The sequence below is a fragment of the Drosophila santomea genome, chromosome 2R (genome assembly GCF_016746245.2).
Source record: "Drosophila santomea strain STO CAGO 1482 chromosome 2R, Prin_Dsan_1.1, whole genome shotgun sequence".
In the NCBI taxonomy this organism is placed as follows: Eukaryota; Metazoa; Arthropoda; class Insecta; order Diptera; family Drosophilidae; genus Drosophila; species Drosophila santomea.
In genome coordinates, this window is record NC_053017.2 from 10,149,012 (window position 1) to 10,173,818 (window position 24,807).

General features: G+C 43.8%; 9 protein-coding genes across 13 annotated transcripts; 2 read left to right on the plus strand and 7 right to left on the minus strand.

The window, feature by feature from the left end:
* Window positions 1-564: 564 nt before the first annotated feature.
* LOC120446801 lies at window positions 565-4,711 on the minus strand. Of its 3 annotated transcripts, none has more exons than XM_039627959.1 (3): window positions 4,105-4,711; window positions 3,695-4,049; window positions 565-3,641 (listed from the first exon to the last, which is right to left on the minus strand). In XM_039627959.1, exons 2-3 carry the CDS (start codon window positions 3,996-3,998, stop codon window positions 568-570), a joined length of 3,378 nt encoding a protein of 1,125 aa, XP_039483893.1. In that variant the 5' UTR covers window positions 3,999-4,049; window positions 4,105-4,711; the 3' UTR covers window positions 565-567. The 3 variants fall into 3 exon arrangements, with proteins under 3 accessions (XP_039483893.1, XP_039483892.1, XP_039483894.1); XM_039627958.1 differs by having other exon boundaries at window positions 3,695-4,054; XM_039627960.2 differs by lacking the exon at window positions 4,105-4,711 and having other exon boundaries at window positions 3,700-3,880.
* Window positions 4,712-4,830: 119 nt separating this feature from the next.
* On the minus strand, window positions 4,831-6,183 carry LOC120446196 (odorant receptor 49a). The gene is made up of 4 exons (XM_039627045.1): window positions 5,408-6,183; window positions 5,151-5,352; window positions 4,942-5,097; window positions 4,831-4,887 (listed from the first exon to the last, which is right to left on the minus strand). Exons 1-4 carry the CDS (start codon window positions 6,181-6,183, stop codon window positions 4,831-4,833), a joined length of 1,191 nt encoding a protein of 396 aa, XP_039482979.1.
* A 2,028-nt stretch (window positions 6,184-8,211) lies between these two features.
* On the plus strand, window positions 8,212-8,842 carry LOC120444838 (cuticle protein AM1239). Its single transcript, XM_039624795.1, has 3 exons — window positions 8,212-8,226; window positions 8,288-8,702; window positions 8,766-8,842. The coding sequence occupies exons 1-3, from the start codon at window positions 8,212-8,214 to the stop codon at window positions 8,840-8,842; spliced, it is 507 nt and encodes a 168-aa protein (XP_039480729.1).
* Window positions 8,843-9,719: 877 nt separating this feature from the next.
* On the minus strand, window positions 9,720-12,927 carry LOC120445480 (larval cuticle protein LCP-30). Of its 2 annotated transcripts, XM_039625925.1 has the most exons (7): window positions 12,673-12,926; window positions 12,230-12,365; window positions 11,805-11,831; window positions 11,284-11,434; window positions 11,203-11,218; window positions 10,624-10,787; window positions 9,720-10,513 (listed from the first exon to the last, which is right to left on the minus strand). In XM_039625925.1, the coding sequence occupies exons 1-7, from the start codon at window positions 12,709-12,711 to the stop codon at window positions 10,072-10,074; spliced, it is 975 nt and encodes a 324-aa protein (XP_039481859.1). In that variant the 5' UTR covers window positions 12,712-12,926; the 3' UTR covers window positions 9,720-10,071. The 2 variants fall into 2 exon arrangements, with proteins under 2 accessions (XP_039481859.1, XP_039481860.1); XM_039625926.1 differs by lacking the exon at window positions 11,805-11,831 and having other exon boundaries at window positions 12,673-12,927.
* A 2,500-nt stretch (window positions 12,928-15,427) lies between these two features.
* Window positions 15,428-18,601, minus strand: LOC120446433. Of its 2 annotated transcripts, XM_039627398.2 has the most exons (4): window positions 18,397-18,601; window positions 16,673-18,316; window positions 16,509-16,612; window positions 15,428-16,448 (listed from the first exon to the last, which is right to left on the minus strand). In XM_039627398.2, the coding sequence occupies exon 4, from the start codon at window positions 16,085-16,087 to the stop codon at window positions 15,629-15,631; it is 459 nt and encodes a 152-aa protein (XP_039483332.1). In that variant the 5' UTR covers window positions 16,088-16,448; window positions 16,509-16,612; window positions 16,673-18,316; window positions 18,397-18,601; the 3' UTR covers window positions 15,428-15,628. The 2 variants fall into 2 exon arrangements, with proteins under 2 accessions (XP_039483332.1, XP_039483333.1); XM_039627399.2 differs by lacking the exon at window positions 18,397-18,601 and having other exon boundaries at window positions 16,673-18,320.
* A 534-nt stretch (window positions 18,602-19,135) lies between these two features.
* LOC120446432 lies at window positions 19,136-20,260 on the plus strand. Its single transcript, XM_039627397.2, has 2 exons — window positions 19,136-20,061; window positions 20,123-20,260. The coding sequence occupies exons 1-2, from the start codon at window positions 19,441-19,443 to the stop codon at window positions 20,207-20,209; spliced, it is 708 nt and encodes a 235-aa protein (XP_039483331.1). The 5' UTR covers window positions 19,136-19,440; the 3' UTR covers window positions 20,210-20,260.
* A 206-nt stretch (window positions 20,261-20,466) lies between these two features.
* Window positions 20,467-21,523, minus strand: LOC120446664 (larval cuticle protein LCP-30). The gene is made up of 3 exons (XM_039627735.1): window positions 21,388-21,523; window positions 20,829-21,328; window positions 20,467-20,776 (listed from the first exon to the last, which is right to left on the minus strand). Exons 1-3 carry the CDS (start codon window positions 21,403-21,405, stop codon window positions 20,524-20,526), a joined length of 771 nt encoding a protein of 256 aa, XP_039483669.1. The 5' UTR covers window positions 21,406-21,523; the 3' UTR covers window positions 20,467-20,523.
* A 956-nt stretch (window positions 21,524-22,479) lies between these two features.
* LOC120446008 (endocuticle structural glycoprotein ABD-4) lies at window positions 22,480-23,282 on the minus strand. Its single transcript, XM_039626758.1, has 3 exons — window positions 23,184-23,282; window positions 22,912-23,121; window positions 22,480-22,798 (listed from the first exon to the last, which is right to left on the minus strand). Exons 1-3 carry the CDS (start codon window positions 23,193-23,195, stop codon window positions 22,586-22,588), a joined length of 435 nt encoding a protein of 144 aa, XP_039482692.1. The 5' UTR covers window positions 23,196-23,282; the 3' UTR covers window positions 22,480-22,585.
* Window positions 23,283-24,296: 1,014 nt separating this feature from the next.
* Window positions 24,297-24,745, minus strand: LOC120446009 (integumentary mucin C.1). Its single transcript, XM_039626760.1, has one exon. It carries the CDS (start codon window positions 24,558-24,560, stop codon window positions 24,330-24,332), a length of 231 nt encoding a protein of 76 aa, XP_039482694.1. The 5' UTR covers window positions 24,561-24,745; the 3' UTR covers window positions 24,297-24,329.
* Between the last annotated feature and the right edge of the window lie 62 nt (window positions 24,746-24,807).

A 24,807-nucleotide genomic window follows, 5' to 3' on the forward strand; every position in this document is an offset into this window, starting at 1 on the left:
AAATGTCAGTGGTTCTGGTCATGTCGCGATCCCAGCTACTGCACTTTAGTGTTAACAAAGTCTTGGAGAGGGGATTGATTTTGGTGGCCCATTCATGGTCAAGGATGGTCGTCATATCTGCTCTGCTTTGATCTGCGCTGCTCTGAACTGGTTCGTGTGGTCAGGAACTGGAGTACACTGGGTGTCGGAATGAATGAGTCACCACATGGCCTTAAGCTAATCCGTCTGGGCATTCGAGATTCGCTGGGCTCAGTTTATTAATGTGATTTATGCAAATTGACAGCCATCTCATATGGCAGAGGGATCGATCTGCAGCACGTGGGCGTCGTCGCTTACAGCTCATGGCTAATTAATGCAAATCGCGGCCAAGACATTTAATATGCGGGAGTGGGTATTTAGGAACTCCCCCTCTCTCAGCATATTTAAATTTGTCACGCCAATGTTCTGACATTAAGCTAAACACCCCTCTTAACCATAAGTGCCAAGAAATTACTACAAATCTCGTTTTATTTCCATGTGTGTTCTAAAATACATTATTGATTGTGTTCACATATTCACGAAGCCATCTCAACCGAATCTATAGTTAACGAAGTCAAACATAATTTGCAGCAACAGATCCACAAAAGAGCACAACATGGTAAGTACTATGATATCCGTGTACTTCAAAAACGTATTTCGCATTAATTGTATGTTTTCGGATGTTGTAACGCCAAAGAACATTGCGCATAGGGTAAAATTGATAAGCAGCTTACTGATAAACTCGCAAACTCTTTTGGCTCGAGACATACGCGGATACCTGACGGACTCCCTCCAACTGCCGGTCACAGGCTGCCACAGCGACCAATTGATCCATAACATCTCGAAGTTCGTCGTAAATCGATTCTTCCAACTGTCGAACATTCGCACATCTCCCTGCCTATAGATCAGCGATGAAGACAGCAAAAGTGCTCTTTTCTCCAACCATTGCCGTGCTAAGAACACCTGCGTTTCACCTGTCTGGATGTTGGTCACTTCGATGCGGCGCAGGAACCATTTCGGAAATCGGCCGGCGTTGTTGTGGGAAACCATTACCGTAGTTGGGATGCGGATATCTCGAGTTCGTACCCAAATATAAAGTGTCGTATTCGTCTTGAGAAATATATGTTCAGGATCCTGCATGATGGCGATATGCCGAATGGGTTGTGATTCGCCATGGAAAGACAAGTGCACAGAAGCTGTGGTTCCCGCATTTATACGACCTCCGGTCCTCAAGGAGATTAAAATATCATGCAACTCTCCCGTTGACTCGTCGTCCAGTTCGAACTTCGGAAATAGGATAGTCTTACTTGGAAGTCTATTTCGGTAAACATACAGCCACAGAATCCATATCAGTATAATTGAAAATATAGCGACGTAGAAAAGTACAATCAAAACATTCAGCTTTGCTGCATTGAAAACACCAATGGGAACTTCTACACCAGGAATATAGTGCAAATAATTAGTATAAGTTCCGAGGACATTACAAGTGCAACGAATACCCTTCTCCACGCTGAGATCCATCGTGGGGTAGCACCCATAATGCAACCACTTCTGATTATCCAAGCTTGCGGAATACCGCCATGTGTCACAGCTGCGAATCTGGAAAACAAAAGCAAATCTTGCGGGTCCGTTCTCTATGGGACTATTGTCAGTCTTATTTATCGAGGAATTAGCATAAACTCTCATTGCAATATATGCACGTTTAGGTTTATGGCAGTTATTTCGCAGAAGCAGCGTGGTATTCGTTGTTAAAGCAGGAATTGTGCACTTGGAGTCGGAGATTTCGCGGAAGGAGGGCCTATGACTGGTCCTCAGTACCACCTGAAGTTTGTGAGTGGATGTGGTGAAATGAACTGCCAGCAGTGTGTGCTCCATTAGAACCATGCGGTACATCCGGACCTCCTTAAGATTCTCAAGAGTGCCTTTTCTAAGGCAGTTTTCTATCTCGGACGTGGAAACGAGGATCGCTCTTGGGGATATCCCGCGACTCATAAAACTATTGTTGTTCTCGGCTTCCAATGCGGGGTCATAGGTTATAAAAGTCTTTGTGTGAATTTGACTCCGATTCAGTGGTATTTGCACCGTGAAATTGTCTTCTCTTTGAAAAATTCGCACTGAAAGCACAAGAGTACTGGGCTTCTTGTAAATTGGGTACCACCAGTTCAGTTTCAGTTTGATAGAAACCAATTTGAGGCATACTCTGCCCTTATCCGTTCCAAGAACTTCCTTGAGAACTGCTTGCCCAAAAGAAACCATATGTATCTTATCACTTGTAAGTATGCGAACGATTTTCTTGGGAAAAGTGTTGAAACATTGAACTTCCAGTGCAACTTTTGTGGGCATTGCCTTCCTCTGGTCACCAATATCGGAACGTTTAATACCACGATGATAGTTTAAATGACGATACAGGCGCTCCATTTCCCAAGTGGAGTTCAGCCAGATGATCCACGGGAAATTTGATTTATCGTTTCCCAGCTTCTGGGTCTCATCCACCAATTTTTCAACAAGCGACTGTTCCAATTTTCCAGTTGAAAATGCCCGATAGTATTGATTGTAAACTGTCCATGGGGGACGAGGAGACCTTTGGCACAACCTCTTTATTATTTCAAAGACCTCTCTGCACGCTAGTCTTAAGTTATCAAATGGCTTTTCCATGATGAACGTTTCTTCCTCGTTCTTGTTTATTTGCTCAAAGTTGTCATTCATTATCCTGACCATCATAGTTAGTAGAGATTCCTTTTGATGGGCGACGAAATGTAACCGGTGTGCCAGAGTTAAGGTGAGGTTAGCTAATCTTGCGAGTGAACTCCACGACTGGAAAGGAATGTTTGTGAGATTCATGGTAAAAAATATTCCAGATTCCGGTTTAGTTATGTGCGATGCTGCAGATTGAATGGTTTGCAAATACCGATGCATAAGTCCTTTCTCCAGCAGGCCATGGACATTATGGGGAACACTTCTCAGGGGAGTGATCTCAACCTTTATCCAAGTGGTGCGGCATGCCCATGCTACATCACATACGAGCACCTTTATCGAACTAGTAACAGGTAGATACACCTCGCAGTTGCAGTCCACACAACTTCCTACCAGGACGGACCCGGCATAATACCAATACTCCTTGGGACCATTCAGGGACACGAAGTTTTGGCAGCACGGATAAAACGGCGTGATTGCCTCGTAACCTTGGCTTGGATAAACCGAACATAAACCGCCTCTGGGACCCGTATTTCTAACCAGGGTTTTTACCTTCCGTCCATAGATGCCATACTTTGAAAAAACAATGAGCTTAATGCGGATTTCGTTTGCTGCAGAGCGAGAGTACAATGTTAAATAGCGAGTGGTGACCAACAGCTGACCATCGATATACCATTTGTATCTGACAAGTTGACCTCCGCAATTGGTGCAGTTTGATCTTAGATGAATCTTTGCGTTTGGAGTAAAGAAATCGTTTCTACAATTTCTTATACATTCTATCGTTACTTGTAGTGTTTCATGATCTATCACGGTAATACCTTGAACTTTTCGGGATGAAACCTTGGGATTGCCATCTCTTGAAACTTGCAAACGAAAGGTATATTTGCAGCCACTTTTAAAGGTGTTAGCCGGAATAGAAAACACCGCAGCTATTGTAAAAACATAATAAAGCACATATTTATGGTTTGGTTAAGCATCTCACCCGACGATATGTTCCGGTGGCAAAATGGATTAAGGACGTCATCAGCGGAATAACAGTTCCAATTGTATTTAGAGAACTGGATATCTCCTCTCCTCTTAGAGAAATCGTAGCTCAGGGAGCCGTTCATCAAAATCGTTTCACTTTGTCGGGCCAGTCTATTTGGACCACCAAGAATTACGGCTTCGACATAACCCATAATCGATTTTAGATAACATCGTGCTGCAAAATGCAAGCCATTCACCTTTCCTTCGACTTGTAAAAGATACAAATTTCGCAAGGGTTCATAGGAAGTGGGAAACCTCATTGTGAATGCAGGAATATTAATGAAAGGACCATCTGTGGTATATGATGCAAACTGTGCTGTGGAGAGGATGGATAGAGAAGGTGGTTTGGTACACTGAACTACTCACTTAACCCAACAAAATCTCTGAGACTCCAGTGATATGTGGCCTTTACTGAAAGGTTACAGGATTCCAGAAACAAGGCATTGATCAAAATGCCACGAGTGATTAGAACTTTTCGTGGTGATTTGGGATCTGAACACTTAAGCACTGTCAATTGCGGTGAACAACGCGGGGGCAGACTTACTTCAATGGGAACGGATATTTTGATCTCATATATCCCCTTTAATTTTATTCGAGCAAGAAGCGTAAGAACCGTATCACTGACTGACCAAAAAGTTGCGCTTAAATTGGCAAAGAATCCCTGTTCATATTCGGTTGCAGTTTTCGACTTGATTCCAAATATAGTCAGCTGTTCACTGATTGATGAGGTGCTTTTGAAGCTGGGACCCATTTCTTTAGCTACATCTCCCAACTCAAAGAGGGCCAATAGGTAGCTGGGAGTACTGAGCCATATCGTTACTTTGTACTTAACAGGAAGACGCTCCATGGCTATGACAATATTAGTACGTTTTCCGTAGGGCACATTGTCACTGCAATACACTTTGATATTCGCTTCTTTTAGTTCATTCGCTTTTGCAATCTGTACCGTCAAATAAAGTAATAGAAGAAGATGTATTTTTTTAATTTTAGACATAAAGTCATTTTTAACAAAATTGATAGAAATCTCAGTGATACATAGGTAATTCCATCAATTCCATTTCTGGAAAACTAATTTAATAACTTATCATTAGTTTACTTTTCTACAGTTTGCCGTATTACAGCGAAGAATCGGTATGTGATGGTCATCAACTACAAACCAATAGCTAAGTTGTTATAGATTCACTTTTACAATGCCATACTCACTATTTTAAACGAATCGCAAGATATGATGATTATTCCCCTGGCTGAAATCTCGAAAGGGCGTTGAGCCTGTGTCATTAAAATAAGTATGTCCTTTTTATATCGCAGCGATCCTTCATACCACTTGCTTTCGTAGGCAGCCTTGGCTATATTCGTACTCTAAAAGATAATTTTAAGGAGGTGTCCTATGATCCACATATCATATATCATACCAAATCTATTAACATTTGTCCTTGTGAGCTGACCATGTAAAACTGGGCTGCTACACTAACAAAGAGGGCCATATAGGAAATGCCCTCCCAATTGAAACCCTGTACGACGGTATAATACGCTATGCAGCAAAGTAAGCTGGCTGTGGTGAACAAATTAGAAGCCAGTAAAAGTCCAAACACATGGTTTACTTCCTTGTGAAGGCTGCAAAAAGTAATCTATAATGTTTTTGAATATTGTTTACCAATTGAGTAGTTACCTGAGCATTAGTTGATGTCTCCTCACGATACCGGCCAGTAAGTAACAATCTTGCTGTTCCGTTTCTGGACTTGGACGTAACGAGGCCAAAACATTGGCCAGATAGGCTAAGTGCATCGATATTTGACTTGAGATGCACATCATCCAGAGATCCGTGCCCAGGCTGACATTCACTATGAACTGACTGTATGTGAAGTCTATAACGTAGGCCACCACATAGCCCAAGGGGTTTTCGGAGTCGAAAGTGAGGCGCGTGGGATAAATGCGTTTATAGGGAAACTCGGCTTTTCCGAAGCCTACAAGGTACACAATGCACGACTGAAGGAGGGGTCCCAGTGCCATGACGACCATCACAAAGTAGTACGCGTACAAAACGTATTGAGTGGAGCGAGATAGGTAAAATCTATTCACCTCGTACTTCCTTTGACTTTGCTCTTTATGAGGATATAACTCTTTCAAGTGATTGCTCAGCTGCAGTAATCGCTTGCGATTTATCATGAAAGCAACAAACTTCACTAGGGCACTCAGCATGTAAAAGAAGTGCAGACCCTGTCGCATAATTTTGGAAGGACTGCCGGCCAAGGATTCCCACTGAATGATCCGTATCGTCACCATGGAAGCCTCGTAAAAGCTGCTGGCCGTGCACAAGACGAAATATCCTCGGAGAAGAAGATTGCTGCACCTGGATCTGGGTGTATCGAATAGATCGTACCCCAGGGTCTTGAACATCATGTTGGCCATATAGATGAAATCCGCATAGGAACGTAGCTCTGCCATTTTCAGCTTTGTTTCTTGTGCTCACACTATGACTCTTAAAGTTAACTGGGTTAAGCTTTCGGAAAGTAATACATTTATAAGGACTGCCCGGTCCAATTTTAATAAAGCCTCCGTTTAATAATTAGTGTTGTAATTGTTGTGTCACCTAGGTGGTAAACTATTTGTTCTTTTCAGCAACTTTACATGCCTTCTGTATTCTCGAGTGTGAGAAGGTGATTAATAATTTAGGGTGCGGTTGCATTTTTCCTACCGCTTGTCAACGATTGCCTCAACTGGTATAATATGATATTTAAATTACTGAATTCCGACTCAAACGGAACCCCTTGAATGGTCTTGATTACAAGAGAAGTCTGCTGTTTCATAATTTATCAAGAAACAAGCCACAGTGAAAAAGTTTGGATACTTCCAAACGCTGCAAATGAATATTTAAATTCAGATGTTAAATAAAACCGAGCCAATTAATTGGTTGACAAATTTTCAGCGGCTCGTTTATGCAAATGACCCAATAAAGATCTTTTGTCCGCTCCATAGGCAGATCTTATTTAACGCATTCCGCAGAGCGGAGACTTCAGATTCGGAACCATAAAATATACGAATGGCCAGTATTTGGACATTTATAGATCCAGATGTGGCCGAAGGCGGGACTGTTTTGAATAGATATCGCATTTGTTTGGGTATACTCGGATTGCCCATTGATCTCAATTTGTTTTGTCTCAGCTAGCTTGGCCATAAAAATGCTAATTTCAGCGGCTAAATAAATAGTATTCTCGTTTTAAAGGCGCACATAAAAGGCACCAATTAATAAAACGAAAACCCGAACTGACTGGCACGTGACTTTTGCTGACTAGTGTAGACACAATTACGTTGCTATTGTTGCACTCGTTGACTGCTGTCAAATCGCACGCGAAATGTGAAGGCCGGCAATGCAATCGAGATGGCTTCCCCCGATCCTCCCTCCTTAGCCTCCTCCTCCTCTCCAATATTCATATCTTCTCCACCGCCAACTTAATTCCAACTTCATTCATATTCATTCATGTGCCCGGGTCTGCGTCGCCCATTCATGCTTTATTCACCTCAATCTCTGATAGACACAATAAATTATATTCGACACAATTAAGTTGCGGCAACATAAATATAAATGTAGTTTCAAAATTGGTAAACAAACCATGGTTTACATAAATGAGTACATTTTTAAATTGTAATTACATTTTTTATAGCAGTTACGTCTAATGTACGGAAAATAACGGCGGTGTAAATGAAATTAATTTATTCCCTGACTACTCAAATTTCACTAGTTAATGCAAAATATGTTTACAACCGATATTAGCATTTATATCTTCATATGGTTGAACACGAATAAACACTTAGCGCCCCCAACTGTGCTTTTTGATAGTTTGTCGGCTACTTTCGGGCCATCGCAAAGTTGCCCTGAATTATACCCTTTAATCGTAAAGTAAAAGGCTATACTAAATTTGTTAAAGAGTATGTAGAAGGTAGAAGAAAGCGTTTCAGATCCTAAAGAGTACAAAAATTCCTGTTCAGGATCACTATCTTATTGTCAATCTTCTTGTCCCTCCTGACACGAGTGTGTCCGTATATCTGTCCGTAAAAACGTCATCCGTGGTGTCCGTGATCCGGATTGGGTTATTAATCTGACTATAAGGACCAAGTTGGAATCCTACAGGACTTTGCTGCTTTATATCTTGGTCTATCTAAAGCTCCACTACCTGAATAACGGGTATCTTATAGTCGCGCCACTCGACTAAAGCGTTCGCTCTTGTTTTAATTATACAATCAAAAGATATGCGAATTATAATAAAATCCAATCTAAATTCTAAACGGAAACTGTCAAGCTCCCTGGCCCGAAAGTCTTTTGGGCCGAATACAATAAATTTTATGGACCGAAATTTGATGCTTATGCAAAATGGTCAGGTTGCGATTCAAAGTTGGTTATAAAATGATCCGAATGCCACGGAAGCTGTTACAGTTCTGTCGGACAGATCATCGTTGAAAGTTGCCAAAACCGAAATGTCTTTGAAGCTGGTAAAACCATTTAGTGATATATCCAGCAAGTGATGTGATCTCATTTTGCGAGTGCTTTCAGTTCTCCTGCCTTTTTGTGCTCACCCTGGCTGCCATTGCCTGTGAGGGACAGTCCCAATACAATCCCTACCTGCGCAACCCCTTCTACAGGGATCTGTACTACAAGAACCGCGATCTTTACAATCTTCGCCGTTTCTACGATGGCTTCTACAAGAAGTACAATCCCTTCATCAACGCTGCCCAAGCTAAAATTGTGGAGCAAAACAATGATGCAAACTACGGAGCGGGCTCCTATTCCTACGAATATGAGACGGAGAATGGCATCCATGGCGAGGAGCGAGGAGTGCCAGTGAGCACTGGCAACCAGCAGCAGGAGGAGCAAGTGGAGGGTGCCTATTCCTTCATCACACCTGAGGGTCTCCGAGTGGGAGTCAAGTACCTGGCTGATGCTAATGGTTTCCGTCCTGTGATCACCTGTACGTATGAATAGGAGACTTGCTACGATACAATAGCTCTTTTTTATTAAAAATTTCTTATAGATGATGGTGTGAACTCCGCTTTTTATGCCGGTCAACCAGCGCCAGCCAATGTGGTCTATACAAAACACAAAGTTTGAGTTTAACTAGTGGAGTGAAAATCCTGTATGTTCAGCCTTCCTAATTAAATCTTGAAATACTACATTTGTTTAATGAAGAGTATGTTTTTTTCTCGGGAAATATAAAAGCTTATGATCAATTTTCAGAAATGTTTGGAGTTTGTTTAGCTTAATATTTAATATCTTGTACTAACAATGTGTTAAAATAAATTAGGTGGTATCTGATAGTCGAGGAAACCGACTGTAGCGCACTGTATTGTATTTTTTCCATAGATTAATGTTCATTAACTTTTATTAACTTACGACTTAAAAGCTCTTTTTTAAAAACCGCCAGCGTAAAAGTGTGCTATACACAAAATTCAATCTAAAAACAATACTTTAAAACTATTATTTAATTAATGGTTAAATAGTATATTTATTTCACACAATATTATTATAATTAACGTTTACTCCCTTAATAAGAACTTGAAACATTGTAAATGAAAAATGCGGGTAATGTCATATAATCATTACTGTACTTCAGCTAGCGAGAGCAAGGTCAGACTTAAAGAAATTGGGTCAATTCCTGCTTATCAGAAATGTGTCTATAAGAGTATATTTGAAATGTAGATTGCGCCTACCGAGAACAATTACTTAGATTAAAACTTGTTTTTTTTTTCGCTCGCCTTAGCGGGTTCAAGAAACCCATTAATTTTTAAACGCTGCCCGTATATTGTGTATTGAAAATGTTCAATACGTATACGAATATATTTGGCAAAATGTCAGATACTTTCATTACCAACTGCGTTTCGGCCTTTGAAACCGAAAATGCCGTTCAACTCAAGGGCCTTTGGTGGTCTTCGAATTGCTCAACTTAAAATTCTTGGTAATTTATAACAAATATTTAGTAGGTTTTATTTCGATATACGATAATAACAAATTAATTATCTTATGTATAGCAACACCGTCCAATTCGACAGTTCGACAGATAAATAAATACGAAATAACATGGGATCGGACTTATGTGCGAATATTCTCCGGTTGCCACTCGATGCTGACATCTTCACCTTCCTTTTGCTTTTTTTGTGGATTTTTTCGGTATTGCGATGGCTTGTTATAGGGTTTGCCCGTGGATCACTCGGCAAATGCATGGGGAATGGAGTTGGGTGTTGGATTTTGGGGTTTTGGGTTCTGGATGGACTAGGACTGTTTCTGGGGGCTTGGGTAGCGGGAACATATGGCTGTGAATGAGGGTAGCTCTGAGTCGGCACTTAGTGGGACTTGGCTGCCTCGCGGATACGCTCCAGGGCGGCTTGCTCCTCTCGCTCCTCCTTCTCGGCGAGCTCCACCTCGTGCTCCAGCATGTGTATCTGCTCGGTCAGCTCCTTGGGCATCTCCTCCAGATGGATTGCCTTGATCTGCGCCTTAAGGTCCTTGGTCATGTGATTGATGCGGAAACCACGATGATCGAACTGAGCGCCTCCGTTAATCTTGTGCTGCTCCTCCACGTACTTGAGGGCACGGACAATGGCGTCGGGGATCGGGTGAATGTGGTCCCCCTGGGGCATAAAGCCCCCATCGTTGGAGGCGTAGTTTACTCGATAAAGCTTGCCATCGTCACCGGTGTACTCATAGAAGCCCTTGGCATGGGTTCCTCCGGTGTGGTGAAGCTTGGCCTGCTCCTCACCGTAGATTCCATTCTCGGTCAGGTATCTGTGTGGTGTCAAAAATTCAAATGGTTAAAATTCTAATAACTCTCTTCATTTTCATTTTCATTGGTATTACCAAAATGAAGACTTGATAATCATAGGACAGAAACTTACGAGTGGTCGTATTTGTCCTGCTTGCGGACCTCTTCCTTGTGCAGGATCTTGTGGCGACCCTCGTCATCGTAGTTGAAGAGAATATTGCGGGGCGTGGTGGTGGTCGTGGTGGTGGAGGTCGTCGTCCTTTTGGTGGTCGTGGTTGGTTTCTTGGTGGTCGTGCTCTGTGAGTGTTGTTGTGGGTGTTGTGATCATTGACGTTGGCTTGGGTGTTCTGATCGGGCGTGTGTGCATGCGAGTGTGTGGCATGGTGTTTGGTGGCAAAGGATATTTTTGGGGGTCATGCGGGATATCAGGATACCGAATGTGGGGTGTCATGTAGCGCGGAATGATGCTTTTTGTTGCGGAGCCGAAAAACATTCACATTTTTGCTTGGTTGGTTATGAAAGCAGGGGGTTTTGGGATTTGATTTTGGGGGTAGGTTTCGCTGTGTTGGCCGGATGTTGGAATACGATGTTTGGGATTCTTGTGGGATCTGGTGGGATCTTAGTACTGTGTGCTCGGTTGGTGATGGGGTTCATGATCGGGGAAGCCGTACTCCAAGGGGATTTCTGGTACGTTAAACTCGGCGTTACTTACTGTGTACAGGTCGTGGCTGAAATGGTCATAAGCACATGATTTAGAACACAATACTCCACCGAAATCAGTTGCGTCACTCACTTGTAAGGCCTGTCGTCATGGACATAGGGAAGATTCAAACCAGCATAGGGTCCATAGCCACCATCATAGGGATTGGGAATGTGATGGTAGATTCCAAGCTCACGCTGATCGCTCACATGCCTATAGGGAATTGGCATGTGATGATAGCGACCTTTGGGAAGAGAAACAAAATCGGAGGTTAGTGTGCAGTTTCGATGGTTTAGCTACGGTTTCTGTGGGTGTTCGGGTGAGTGACGTGCGATCAAGTTTTGAAACTATTCAAGTTATTGATATCTAACATTAGATATTTACACAGTTAATTAGTTTCTCATTAGGTTTTTGTACAAAAGAGGCAGCTGGGTCTGAATTGGTTGCAATTTGGAGTTAAACTACAGTCGTTAAACCACAGTCAATTCGAATTACAAGTGGGTATTCTAGTATTCTAGTGGGTATTCTTTGGAAACTGCTTTTTGTGTGAAATGATTTCTGTTTGTGTGATCGTGAGGCAGATGTATCTTTTGCTCATTCTTTCAATAGTTTACCTAGACTTTCTTGCGAACCACTCCGGCCTAGAGTATGAGTATAAGAAAGTGAATGTTTAATATCAGAGTGCTTAAAGTAAAAACGGTTATTTGGTTAGTGATAGAAGCTCGGCTCAAGGCCCGAATAATCTGAATTTTTTTTTACAATATCGCTAATTTCAGACGTCAGCCTTGAGCTTGAACTTATTCGAGAGTCAGCGGATTATTCGTGTAGGTGAGTGTGTGTTATCGAAGTCGCCGGGTATATATACGCAGATATACATATGGGGTATAGAATGCATGTTAGTATCTGGGCAAGTCGCTCTTGCTTCTCGATCGTTTAACATTTGCTGGGGGTTAGTGGGCGTTTGCAGCGGCATGCAGTCATTGGGCGTGGCAGTAGGCACGATAATTGCTTTGCTTGTTTGGTTGTCTCACGAAAATACCTTCGTTCTGCGTATTCGCATGGTACCTTCCATCGTCGCTGGGGCGATACTTGCCATCGCTAGAGGATTGCTGTGGAACCGTATACTTGCCATTATCATCCGGAACGGGACTGGTGTGGCAGACAACGAAGAGGGCCTGCGGAGGAAGAGGAGGTGGGTTAATAAACCGATTTGCATAATGCGCTCAAATGTGGCAGGAAGTGGCGGTTGAATGTACTCAAACAGTTGAGTTTCGAATTTATCTGCGGATGGCAGTAATGATTCGAGGCTTAACAAAAGGTGCAGCAGCTAATTAATTGTGCTAAAACTTGCTGGTAAACAAGCAGTCGTGGCCAATGAAATGTTTTCAATGATATACACGGTTCCTTAGGCACGTGAGTAACACTTGGGGGACACAACACTTCGTCACCGAATCAGGACCTATATCCTTTTGCGCTACTCACCACGACCAGGCAGAAGCTCAGCATAGACTTGGTGAACATGTTTGCGTTGAGTATCCTGCGGGGGAAAGTATCCTTTTGAGGTGAGATAACTGAGATGGTAGTCCTGCTCGAAAGGCGACTGCAACAGGAATGTTTGGTTTCCCTTCCAGTACACCGGATTTATATAGAAATGTGCCAGGTTCGCAGTCGCAGCGCTGCTCTCAACGCATCGTCGCGCCTAAAATTCTCAGAGCGGAGATGGAGATTCGTCGGTTCACTTCGGTTCATCAGCTACATTTCTTGAAGAGTTGTACACCGAGCTGCTCCCTTTGGATTTTTAGACAGAAGATGAGCCGAATTCTTCTGGTTTCACCTTTTGTCTGGTTCTCTCCGCCTCTTCCAGCTTAATCGCTCTCCGGAGCACCAACTTTATGGCGTATCAATGTCACAAGTAAACGTAATTTCATTTATTACCAATTAGGCAATTTGTATTTTGTGACAAATCACTCTTAATCGAGTTCTAGAGCGAAGGATATGGGACTTTTACTGACTCATCAGAGTTATTTACGCTAGTTGTGAAGAAGAAATTCCCATGTTTTCAGAATTGTCATCAAAACTCGTCTGAACAATGAGAGCGAATTATTTTGGAAGCAATTTCATTTTGATAATAATCGAAGGTTGAGTTCAGGTCAAAGCGGACGTCACCGCGATTAAAACAATAAACACCATATAGGTAACATTATTTCGCGTTCTGTTTTTCTGTGTCATCGACGTGGGAAGAACTTTTTATAGGAACACCAAGTCAAAGTATACAAACTTTTTAAAAACACATACAAATTACAAGATTAGCTTACAGGAAAAAAGCACGTGGAGAAAAGACAAAATGGAATAGTTACCATAGAAAGATCAAAATGGTATATTTCAAAAAAGCAGAAAATTGTTACGCATGTGTACCATTTATGATACTTTTTCATGTTTTGGAAGTAAAAATCCTGGTTACAAGTAAGGCTTAAAAATAAAGCGATTAAATTCATTGAACCAACTGGTCGTATACTGAATCTTTCCCATTTCCAGAGCCTCTTGACAATTCACCCAAGGAAGCAATATTCAAAATAAGCCAATATATAATCCCAGCAATCCCTGAACGACGTCTGTTGACTTCCCAGCTGGAGTCCGAAGTTGACTAGTCGTGGCAACTGATGACAACATCACATCGCTGGCAGCGCAGACTCGGATACCTCGGATACCCAACTACCTGGAGGCACTCGGAAGCGCCATAAAAGTGCCGTAATGAAATCATAAATTACGCACCGGCGGAAATACAGCAAAAACTGTGCAAACAATATAAATAATATAAGAAACAATTCAGACAATGCGCACGCCACTCGCACTGCGAAATGCATTAATATCGGAACTGAAGCTGAAGATCGAGCTGGAGATCGCATGGTAATCGCATGGAGATCGGTTGGAGATGCGGATGAGGATGGGCTCTCGGTCTGGGGCTGGGTTTCGGGGCTCGCAGCATATGTATAACCGGAATCGGATGGAACCGGCAGAAGAAAAATGTTGACAAAAACGAATTTAATTGTTTGTAGCAAACGTTGACACCGAGGCGCTGACAGTGACAACTTGGGGATCGGCTCGGAATGTGTCCTTAACAGTTGAGATGAGTCTGGAGATGCTGTCGAGAATATGGTTGCTACATAGCGGTAAGAGGTGTGAAGGGGCTGATCTGGCTATTAAAATATTAAAAAAGAGAATTTCCCTTTATTAAGGACGGTTAAATGGCCAATAAATGTATTTCTTCCATATGTGTTGCTACCATTGGAACTATTTACATCTGTAGTGGGCTGTTGTGCTGTCGACATTTGTTGCTACCATTGGAGCTATAATTATGTTGTATAGTTGATAGCCAGTCATTTCGATATATATATTGTAATCTAGTGCCACTTAAAAAATAGCTCTAGTTAAGATATGAACATTGTTCAGCATAGTCGGATTTACTGCGCCTTACAGAAATCATTACGGTGCAAACTCGGCTCGAGCTGCGATTGTTTTCAGTGTATGGCGCCGTGGAGAATGATTACCAGCGCACATTGCCGGGCATATGCCGATTAATAATAGCAATCCGCATAAACTGTGATTAAAACGCCGCGTCTTGTGAGCGCCGAGTATCGAAGCACCGGACACCGGGCATCGGAAGCTGGATACTGGATGCTGGATGCTGGATGCTGTATGCTGGATACCGAGTACCGACCGCCGAGCACAAGTATCGATAATGCGTCACAGTCAGTGCACTCCAAAGGTCGTACGCTGAACCCAGATCCAGGGACCCAAGACGGGGGATCCAGTGCAGATCGGCGGGGAGGTGATCAGCAGATTGTTGTGTGAATCACGGCGCGTGCTGTTATTGTTATATCTGCCGGGGCGGTTCGATTTCGGCCTTTTGCCGATATCTATATGGGGGCATTCATTAAAGTCACAAATACTTAATAAGTATTTAAATAAAATGACTTTTTAATCAATTACAAGTTCGATTTGTGATGTTCGGACGCTTGTCACTTGATTTGCATGCCATTCGCATCAGATATCACATCTTCACGCCACAGCAGTGCTGCTGGTGTTATTTTATTGGTCCGGCTTAGAATATACATATAGTAGGTTTGCCATTGACCTTGTGTCCCAAACTGGCCAAATGTCGCACTTTCTTCGATGCGTCACATGCGCCTTTACAATATCCCATCGGTCAGATGTAAATCTGTCAGGTATTTACGATCCATATCCAATGTCAGAACGAGTTTGTTTGGGTTTATTTGGTATCAGTGACTTTATTGACAAGGTTTCACCTTTGAAAACTGTCGCACATAAATCATTAATCTGCTTAAAACTATATTTGTGGCCTAGAGAGTTCCGGAAACTCGCAGTTTCTATTCGTACATACATATACCCGAGAACACACCCCAAAAAGTGTCGCCGACTAGACGGGAAGAAGGATTTTGCCAAAGGCCACGGCCAATAAGATAAGCACCAACGGCAACCGGAAACTTGGTGGCGAATGACTTCCTGAATTGCACAGTTGTCCACGGCAGTTGCAGTTCATCCTTCCGTTCTCCAGCTTGCAGCCCTCCGGTATGTCCATCACTCGAAACTGCTGCACCCAATGCTTTCCAATATAGTCGAAGTACAGGTCAACCTGCTTGGCACAGCCCCTCCTCACCCTGGTCCACTCTTTTCCATTCACCATTGTGGTCAGCGTAGTAGTCGAGCACATGGTTGAGTTCGGACATTCTCGCACTCTCCCCGGCGAATTATCAGCAGAGCCGCACGACGTCTCCACATCGAGGCACTCAAAGCAACGAATTACCTCGCTAGTCGCCAGACCCGCGACCAGCCAGACCAAGCAGATCCGTAATGGGAGCTCAGATCCGCTGCCCATGGTATTCGGACGCAAACTACCCAGCCAGCTTTCGAAGTTTGAGAATTGCTGTGAAGAGTATGTTCGAGTTTCAGTGATTCAGCCGGGGAATGCACAACCGCCCCAACCCCAACTGATACGCCAGCGAAATGTGAGTTTATCTCAACCGGCGATGTGGTCTCTTACTTTTGGAGGGCGTTTTCTTTCAGTGCTGTGAATTGGATCATTATGCTAGTAAAGCATGCTTTACACTGACGCAATCTGTGCGGCACTGTAGCCCTGATTTGTTGCTCGTTCTAGCTATCACATATATTATTTAAGAGTTTAAGAGTTAGTTTTCACTGTTTCACATAAGGAGCGTACTCAAACATTGATAAGCGACCTAAATAAGAGTTTTCTTTAGTTTATAGTTATATCTTTACGTAGGGAAGAATATACATACATAGTTTGTTGATTTGTCATATAAACTTGGATAAACAAAGTTATAATATTTGTAGGATATTCCTTTTCCTTTGGGTATTTGGTATTTTACATTACAACATTATTCTTTTGCAAAGCAGAATGTTCTTATTAAAATAAATATATTTAATAAAACTTTATAGCTACCTTCGAATTTCCGCAACCGTTAAGGAACTTTTGATGCTTTCGAGCAGATCGCAATAAGAAGCGGCGTTATTTTTTCAGCATTCCTGTTTGGGATCTCGAGACCTCTCCGCCCGACTCCGCGTATGATTTACGGGAATCTTCACCTGCTAAATCTTCTGACCGTCTTTAGCATTTGGCGCACAACAATTGAAATCTTTATAGGCTGTGCATTCTAACAATGCTCATAAATTAGTCTCATTTTCGCGTGGGCTTTCGCACACATTTCGCTGTCAATGCTTCGGGAATTATTTTTCTCCGCTCAGATTGCGTTTTATTTTAATCTCTTTTGTTTTGTTTACTCGACGCTTTCGATGCTGAGATTGCTCACCCGGTTTGGTTGTCAGGGAATTGTTTAATTATCATTTGCTCTCCTTTTGGTTTAATTAGTACACTTTGTGGCAGCGCGATGTCAGCTGCTGTGAGCGAATAAATCAGAATTGCACGTCTATAAATATTGGTAGCAGATGAAGCCAGTTTAGCCACCGAATGCCCAAATAGATGGATCGCTTTTGGTAGCACTCGGCGCATTCACATTTTAATCGGCGCCATTAAATACCAGCGATTTTTGCCATTGATTGCTGGCATTTGTTTTGCCCAACGGATTCATTTACAAAACGAAATTTTGCTGCAATTTAGTTGCCCAAGTGACTCGCCAAGTGGAGCAAAGGCCCAGAAACAATGAAACAAATTACCAATCACAATGAGTCGTAATTAGATACGGGTTGACTGAATAAAAATTGAAATTCCAAAACCTGGTACACGACACCTGGGACACTCGGGACTCGGGATTTAGGGCTCCAAATAACCAAACAACCAAATAACCAGAGTGTAAGCGAGTTCAAAGCTCTCGAATTACTGATCAATCCTGCACGGGCATCTCAGCTAAATCTCTTGGAGGTGCTAAATAAAATAAATTTGAGAGCAATTTCAATGCGGCTCTTGTAAGGAGATCATAAAATAAATTTGTATAAAAAGGAAAAGTCGCGTGCAAATAAATTTCCAGGTTGACAAGTGCGAAAAAGAGAAATGTGATGTTATTTCACCAGCGCCCCGATGAGCGAGATGAGATCAGCACAATGGAATTTTGATCTTTTGCCCAGCGGACTGCCACTTCCACAGAACTCCCTACTATATCCATTATTGCCATATAAATCCAGTTGGCCGGACCGCGGAATTGTCGTTAATATTTAACTGCAGGCGCCGTCTGCTGGCAACAAAGTCCGTGGCTAAAATCAATTTATATATGGCCGCGTATAGTTGCCAATTGCCACTTGTATGTAAGTGGTGATAATTTGCGCACTCGCATAAATTGCAGCTCGAAGGACGATTTGTACAAAAAATAATGGCTGGCAGGGGAGTTTGTATTCAAACAAGATTAATTAATTACCCGCAAAACACCAAATTACGCACCATATTGCCAGGGGCAGTCTCACCTTATTTATTTCAGATGAATAATTTAAAATACTCGAAACAAACCAGACTCCACAAGTTACAATGCGAGTTGGAGGGGCGAATAGAGGGGAGAACATTTCTAACCTGTTGGCTTATCAACAAGTTGCAATTTTAATAGAATTCTTAATTCCCCGTCGATGATCCATCGATTGCCTGGAATCAATTCATTGAGTGGCCGGGGTTTCTTAACCCCATGAATCATGGAGCATCATTCACTTTAGTCACTTCCTTACCATGATCGAATAATCCAAATATGCACAAGGTTCCGTAAGTTCAAGAGTTCAATTCGATAAACCTTGTTTTGGGGGCGTGGCTGCCTTTGATTTCTCACATCGTTTCAATATTCTAGAAACTGGGATCTACCGCGATGTTGTGATTACCAAAATCATCGGCTCGACAACTGATTAATGAATATCGAATTGGATGAATTGATTGATGGACAGCCATTGTTGTTATTAATACTCATTAAAACAAAACGGGCGTTTCATTGTTTATGATGCGGCTTAAATTTGATTTAAGCGACACTAATTACCTTTGATCCTATTGGATTTGCTGAAATGTAAACAAATTGAAACTCGTCTGGCCAATCGATCTTCGATGAATGGAGCAGTTGAATGTCTTTTTCGGGTATCATCTCTTCTGGGTTCGGGAAGCTGATTCACAAATCGCTTAATCCAGAGGTGAATGACTGCCGTGCAACGATTTCGTGCGGGATTCTAAACGAGAAGGTACCATTTTGAAACAATAAATTATAGAGATTTCTTGTATACAAGACTATTAAAACATATATACTATTTAGTTAAAATAAGTTTATTTAAACAAAAGAGTTAATTTTACAAACATGTTTTGAATCAATCGAAGTAGATCTTAATACACAACTAATTATGGTATTTTAATATACATATATATATATTTAATAATGCCATTTGTCTCCTGCAGATGTCGCCCCCAATTTTGAACCGGCTCGCGCCGACTTGCATCTGAGAAAGGTTAAAGGCGATCCGAACCGCCGCTACGGCCAATGCAAACTAGTTGCCCACTAAGTCGTTTCCAAATGGCTTGTTAGTATGCAAAGAATTCTAGACGGATGAGCTGATATCGATTCACCAGCCACCGAATCAGCTCGCGTCGCGCCCATATTAAAGCCATCTAAACGATGTCGTCTTGGGCGTAAAGACCGCGATTTATTAGCTGAGCAACAATCGTCGCTGGGGACATGAAACTAAAATGGCCAGCGGGTGCATTGGGGTCGAATCAGACGTAATCAAGTAGTCGATATGGACACACGCTTGCTGACTGCACTGTTGCTGATCGCGGCTTGCAGGGCCGAGGATCCAGATCTGGATCAGGATCAGCCGAGGGTCACGTTTAAACCAGGCCGATATGTCCCCCAACTGCACGGTGCCACGGGTTGGTATATTCCTGATAATAGTGGAAAGTACCGGCACGATCCAAGGCCCTATGACGGCGGCTACGGAGATCGTGGAGTTCCATATGACGCCGACTTGAGCGGCCTTTTCCGCAATGTCCAGCATCAGCTGGAGGCAAAGGTCCATGAGGCCGGAGAAGGTCTTACCCTTGGCCCACGAGATCATCTGCGTTTTATGATCGATTTTAACTTCAATGGCACCGGCTGGCAGATAATACAGTTTCAATGGGTGCGAGATGGCGATGAAACCCATCCAGATACCAAGGAGTACAGCTACCTGACTGAGAACAAGCTGTGGGAGCCGGATCAGGCCGAGGAGTACCAGGACCCCGACCCCGATAGCTGTCATGTCAACTGTGAGCCAGAGACGGAGGAATACCAGGGACAACCGGAGCCGGTCCAAAAGCCAGTTGTGCAACCAACTCAGGAGGAGCAACAGCCAGGAACGAACATCAATTCGGAGCAGGACGTAAGTAGTCGCAAAGCTGGAAAAAAGTACAACTTTTAAGTAATGTATTGCACTCCTTCAGCCTGCCAAGATTCATGACACCATCAATGAGGTCCTGGAGTACATTCAACAACGTATCCTGCCTACATTGCCAATCGAAAGGAAATAAGCTGGTTTCACAGACATTCTAAACATTTAATAAATAATGACAGAAAATAAACAGTGTGATCATTAATCTCCAGGTACTCAAACAATTCCGGATTTTCTGAAGTCTCGTTCACAGCACAAATATATTACAGACAAAGCCCCATAACGACCCATTATCACCCACTATAATTTAGAACTGGTATCATTAAACCAATTAATTGAAAGAAAAAATGTAAATTCATTCAAATGATTGAACCTCTGGATTGAAACACCTTTAAATTCCTATGGCACAACTTTTATTCAATTTCAACTTTTTACACTGTTGCACATCCACAATTATTTCTTCGTCTTGGCGTTTGCTTCCAAAAAGGCCAGCAACTTTTCCACATAGGGCGGTGGCGGCGGTGCCGTGGGCAGGTGGGCTGCAATGGGCACAAAGCCATTGTCGTCCGCCACATAGTCCACACGGTAGAGGATGCCATCGGGTCCGGTGTACTCGTAGAATCCCTTGGAGCGCAGTCCCTCCTCCTCGGTTAGCTTCTCGATGCGACCACTTTCCTCGCCCAAGATGCCGTTCTCCGTTTCCCAACTATGGTGTACGGTTTTGAAAGCAGTCATATTGAAAGTCACACAATACCCACAGATAGTGATAGCCATCCACCTCCACATCGTCTTCCTGGCGGATGATGGCCCATCCATTGCCTCCTTCGCCGGTGCCACGTCCCTTAGGAAGATTGGCAGTGGGATCGATAATCGCTGGCGGCGGTGCTGTAGTGGGTCTTGGTTGTGGCCTGGTAGTGGTTCTCGGTACAACTACGGCCGCACCACCACCACCTGCCCCGGATCCACCACCACCACCGCCTCCTCCGCCTCCACCACCCCTGTTCTTGTCCCCCACGTAGCGCCCTGCGTCGCCGGAGTAATCGCCACCAGGACGATCGTCATGCTTGTACTTGTTGTCCATATGCACGTAGCGTCCGTCGTTGCCACCAGAGTATCGCCCATCGCCCCCACCACGATAGCGTCCATCGTTACCGCCGCGGTAGCTCCCATCTCCGCCACTCGCCCTTGTGGGCGGAGCACGATACCGCCCATCGTTTTGGGCCAGAACGGCAGCCACCAGGGCTATAACTAGAACGATCTGCATGGGAGTGCATATTGAATTTTAAGGCATCTGTATGCAGTCACAGTCCAACTCACCGATACGCGCAGCCACATCGTCGAAGATAAGCAATGAGAAGATCTAGCCGTCGGCCCCCAGCTTTATATCTTTCGGATGCACCCGCATACGCCCACATCCACATCTCTAGCCATCCAGCATCCACTCCGAGTGGATTGCTGTGTCTAATTGCAACTGCTCCGACCGGTGACTTGATCAATTAAGCGTCTTGGTTTACGATGCGATTAATTCATAATTTGTTGGAAGGCTGCTTTCCGATCTGATGGCTCAGCGGGTGAAGCGATTTAATGGAGATGTATTGCTGCGTTGTCAAGCGACACACTGCCTGGAGCAGCCAGCCGTTGAAACTTCTTGGAGGTGCTACCACGATATTCGGACATTGTCCAGTCTTCGAAAGAATATGCATGTGCAAGCCACTTCAGCTTCACTTACGCCAAATGCCTAAAACTAGGCAACATAATATGGCGTGCCCTGTAATGATCATTAGAGCTGATCATTCGAGCTGAGCTAAATGGATAAAGATGCTTTCCTTATTTAATCTAATTTGCGCGTGGGATGGAGCTACACACTAATTGAGGAAAGTTATCAGCAAATTTATGAATTTATTGTTTTCCTTTAAATATCAGGTTGATCACCGTCATGATTTATTACTGATGCCATATTATACATCTACTTACTTACCTACCTACCTACCTACCTTTCTTAACTCAGGCTGGTGGAACCTTAGACCTTGCAAATCTTATCTAGTAAAATCAGGCTGTTTTACTATCCCCGTAATAACGACTAAATACAAAAAAGGTTTTCCCATACACATGCGACGAACCCATAAAATCAGAATATTCAGCACATATTCATATTCACAATGGTAGGGTCAATCACTTGGACCCAAGTGTGTTAAAACCTTATCTAAATAATGGCAATTTGCAATATTTTTACAACCGAATAAACGGATCGATCCGTACACGAATGTAAATTGGACATCAATACGTCATTAGTTCAGATCGCAAAACGACATCGTTTGATTGCATATCTTCCACTTGATTAAATTTATTAAAGCCATTATGAAATTCCACAGCTAAATCATTCGCTAATCATTGAAAATCCACTCTGCGTTTGTTGTTGTATGGCCAGTTTTATTGTTCATTCGCACAGGTTTTGTAATTGAGTAGAACCAGGTAATTCGATTGTGGAAGTGTAGGTGGAGATGAAGATGGACACCTAACCCCGTCGGTTGTTGAACCCACCGGGCTGCTCTTGCGGCGGCGGTGGAGCGGTGGCCAAGTAGGCCAATGCCTTTTGGATCGCCGGCGGGATGGGTGGTGGCGTGGGCAGGTGGTCGCCCTGCGGCTGGAAGCCATTCTCGTCCGCCAGATAGGTTATCCGAATCGGAATGCCCTCGGGTGAGGTGTACGAGAAGGAGCCCTGCGCGACCTTTGGAGCGGGAAAAGGGCAAATGCAAGTAGTTAGTGGGAGCTCATTTGGCAAACTGGTAGCCAGCAAATGCCAGGCACGACTGTGAATGGAGTTTCCCCTGGAGTACCCACCTGGCCGGCATTGTCGGTGCCTGGGTTCTTGAGGTAGCCCTCCTCCTCGGCGTTGATGCCGTTGCCCGTCTCATAGAGATACTTGTAGGAGCCGTCGAAGTTGACCTCCTGCTCCTGCCTGATGATGGGAATGGGTTCTCCCTGGGCCTGACCTCTCACTTGGGGCCTGGCCTGGGCCAAGCTGAGCAGCAGGGCTGCTATGAGGAGCAGCTGAAAACATGCGGATGCGATATCAGCATGGAGTATCCTCAAGTTGCTCTCTTCCACCTTACTGTGTATTGCATGTCGAAACGAAGTGTATCCTGTGATCCTGGTTCCTGGGTTCTGGGTTCTGGGTTCTGGGTCCTGGTCGTCTGCTCCGAGTCCGTCTCGATCCGTTACTGTGGCCAACAGAGGCAACTCTTTGCATATTTATACCAAATCGCTTGAACTTTACACACAGACACTATTGCAGCTGGAGATTTACGAGTGAACGCCTAGCATTTTGAAGACCCGCCGATCGGAAGCCTCTTAGCTTAGGTGGCTCTTGGCTTAGGCCAATACCAGCTCCCATGGAACGTTCATGAACCGGACCGAACCGAATCCTCCCACTAGTACACGATCCATCCGATTTGCTGCAATTTGTCGAATGAGTTATATGCATGACAGTATGTCGATGCCACAGTGGGCACTCTAATTGTGCGGAAATCAAATTAATCATTTTCATAGTTGAAAACGAGGTTTAATATAAAATCTCACAGCAGTATGTTGTTATGTTAGATGTTATCAATAGCAAAGGTGTCCCTTGCTTTAAGAACTGGCTGACCTGATACTAGAAACTATCCTCGGTAGCCATCGCTTACTGTGCGCCTTTATTCCGAGGGGCGTTGGAGGCACTATGATCATCTCGGATCGTGTTGAACATGACCAGCTTGGCATTCATAACTCATTCTCGACTGCATGAGAGGAACAGGGCCGGCCTGCTGCATTCCTACATCAATTTGTCAGCGCAGTCATAAGACATTTAAATCAACGGCTTGATCATGATGATCATCATTCGGGGGAATTATGACTGCCAAATGACCATGATCATGTCTGGCCAACTGACTTACTCACCCAACTCGTCTAACTGAATGTGGCAAGTGCCGCTTGACCTTTGCGGCAACGGGGCAGCTGTTTCTTGAACAGGTCCCCGTCCAAAAGGCGGTAATGACTGGGCTGGGGCGTTCCGTTGCCAGTTGAGCAAATGTCAGTTACCTCCAAAGTGGAAGTAGAACCCCAAATGTCCCGCTGCCCAATGCTACGTGCGATGGGTTACATCGATTGTGGTATTGTATGAATGCAAGAGACGGCGCTTGTTTGTTTTTGGTGTTTTTATTTGGCTATTCAGGTGATGAGGATCGTGTCAAGTGGCAGCATCGAGGTTCTGATGGGCGGCTCTATCCGGACTTCTTGTTGAACAGCAGGGACAGGATCTGCTGCTTGACGGGCTTCGTGGTGGTGGTGTCCGTGTAGGTGGAGGTGGGGTAACTGGGGCTGGTGGTGTAGGTGTATGTCGTGGTCGAGGGCGTAGAGGGTGTGCTGGGAGTGCTGGTCGATGTAGTTGCGGTAGATGCCATTGCGATGGCCAGGACAGCGGAGAAGCAGACGAGGACAGCGAAGAACTTCATGTTGATTGGGTTTGGTGGGCGTTTGGTAATGCTTGCTGTTGCTTGTCGACGGTAGAGCTGCTGAACTCTGAGTGTGTCTTTTGGTGGTCCAGGCCTCACTATTTATATCCACACTTTGACTGTAGTCGCTATGCCCTGTAATGTTTGCACAAATGGTACCGTTAGCGTTTGCTACATTGCTTGCTCTTCCCCCACCAATGTTTGCCGAGCAGCCCATTGTGAAATGCATCCAATGTTTGATCCCCAT

Excerpts from the sequence above, each read along its gene's own strand:
- LOC120446801 (XM_039627958.1), bottom strand. The coding sequence starts at position 4,585 with ATGGAGCGTCTTCCTGTTAAGTACAAAGTAACGATATGGCTCAGTACT. Across the intron at positions 4,055-4,104 it reads CAGAGATTTTGTTGGGTTAA|CACAGTTTGCATCATATACC; the intron begins GTGAGTAGTTCA and ends TCCTCTCCACAG. Across the intron at positions 3,642-3,694 it reads CCACCGGAACATATCGTCGG|CTGCGGTGTTTTCTATTCCG; the intron begins GTGAGATGCTTA and ends TTTTTACAATAG.
- LOC120446196 (XM_039627045.1), bottom strand. The coding sequence starts at position 6,183 with ATGGCAGAGCTACGTTCCTATGCGGATTTCATCTATATGGCCAACATG. Across the intron at positions 5,353-5,407 it reads AGACATCAACTAATGCTCAG|CCTTCACAAGGAAGTAAACC; the intron begins GTAACTACTCAA and ends TACTTTTTGCAG. Across the intron at positions 4,888-4,941 it reads CTTGCGATTCGTTTAAAATA|TTGATGACCATCACATACCG; the intron begins GTGAGTATGGCA and ends ATTGGTTTGTAG.
- LOC120444838 (XM_039624795.1), top strand. Across the intron at positions 8,703-8,765 it reads TTTCCGTCCTGTGATCACCT|ATGATGGTGTGAACTCCGCT; the intron begins GTACGTATGAAT and ends AATTTCTTATAG.
- LOC120445480 (XM_039625925.1), bottom strand. The coding sequence starts at position 12,711 with ATGTTCACCAAGTCTATGCTGAGCTTCTGCCTGGTCGTG. Across the intron at positions 12,366-12,672 it reads TGAGCTTCTGCCTGGTCGTG|GCCCTCTTCGTTGTCTGCCA; the intron begins GTGAGTAGCGCA and ends CTTCCTCCGCAG. Across the intron at positions 10,514-10,623 it reads CAGGACAAATACGACCACTC|ATACCTGACCGAGAATGGAA; the intron begins GTAAGTTTCTGT and ends GACACCACACAG.
- LOC120446433 (XM_039627398.2), bottom strand. The coding sequence starts at position 16,087 with ATGGGCAGCGGATCTGAGCTCCCATTACGGATCTGCTTGGTCTGGCTG.
- LOC120446432 (XM_039627397.2), top strand. The coding sequence starts at position 19,441 with ATGGACACACGCTTGCTGACTGCACTGTTGCTGATCGCGGCTTGCAGG. Across the intron at positions 20,062-20,122 it reads ACATCAATTCGGAGCAGGAC|CCTGCCAAGATTCATGACAC; the intron begins GTAAGTAGTCGC and ends GCACTCCTTCAG.
- LOC120446664 (XM_039627735.1), bottom strand. Across the intron at positions 20,777-20,828 it reads GTGGATGGCTATCACTATCT|TTGGGAAACGGAGAACGGCA; the intron begins GTGGGTATTGTG and ends CGTACACCATAG.
- LOC120446008 (XM_039626758.1), bottom strand. Across the intron at positions 22,799-22,911 it reads GCACCGACAATGCCGGCCAG|GTCGCGCAGGGCTCCTTCTC; the intron begins GTGGGTACTCCA and ends CCCGCTCCAAAG.
- LOC120446009 (XM_039626760.1), bottom strand. The coding sequence starts at position 24,560 with ATGAAGTTCTTCGCTGTCCTCGTCTGCTTCTCCGCTGTCCTGGCCATC.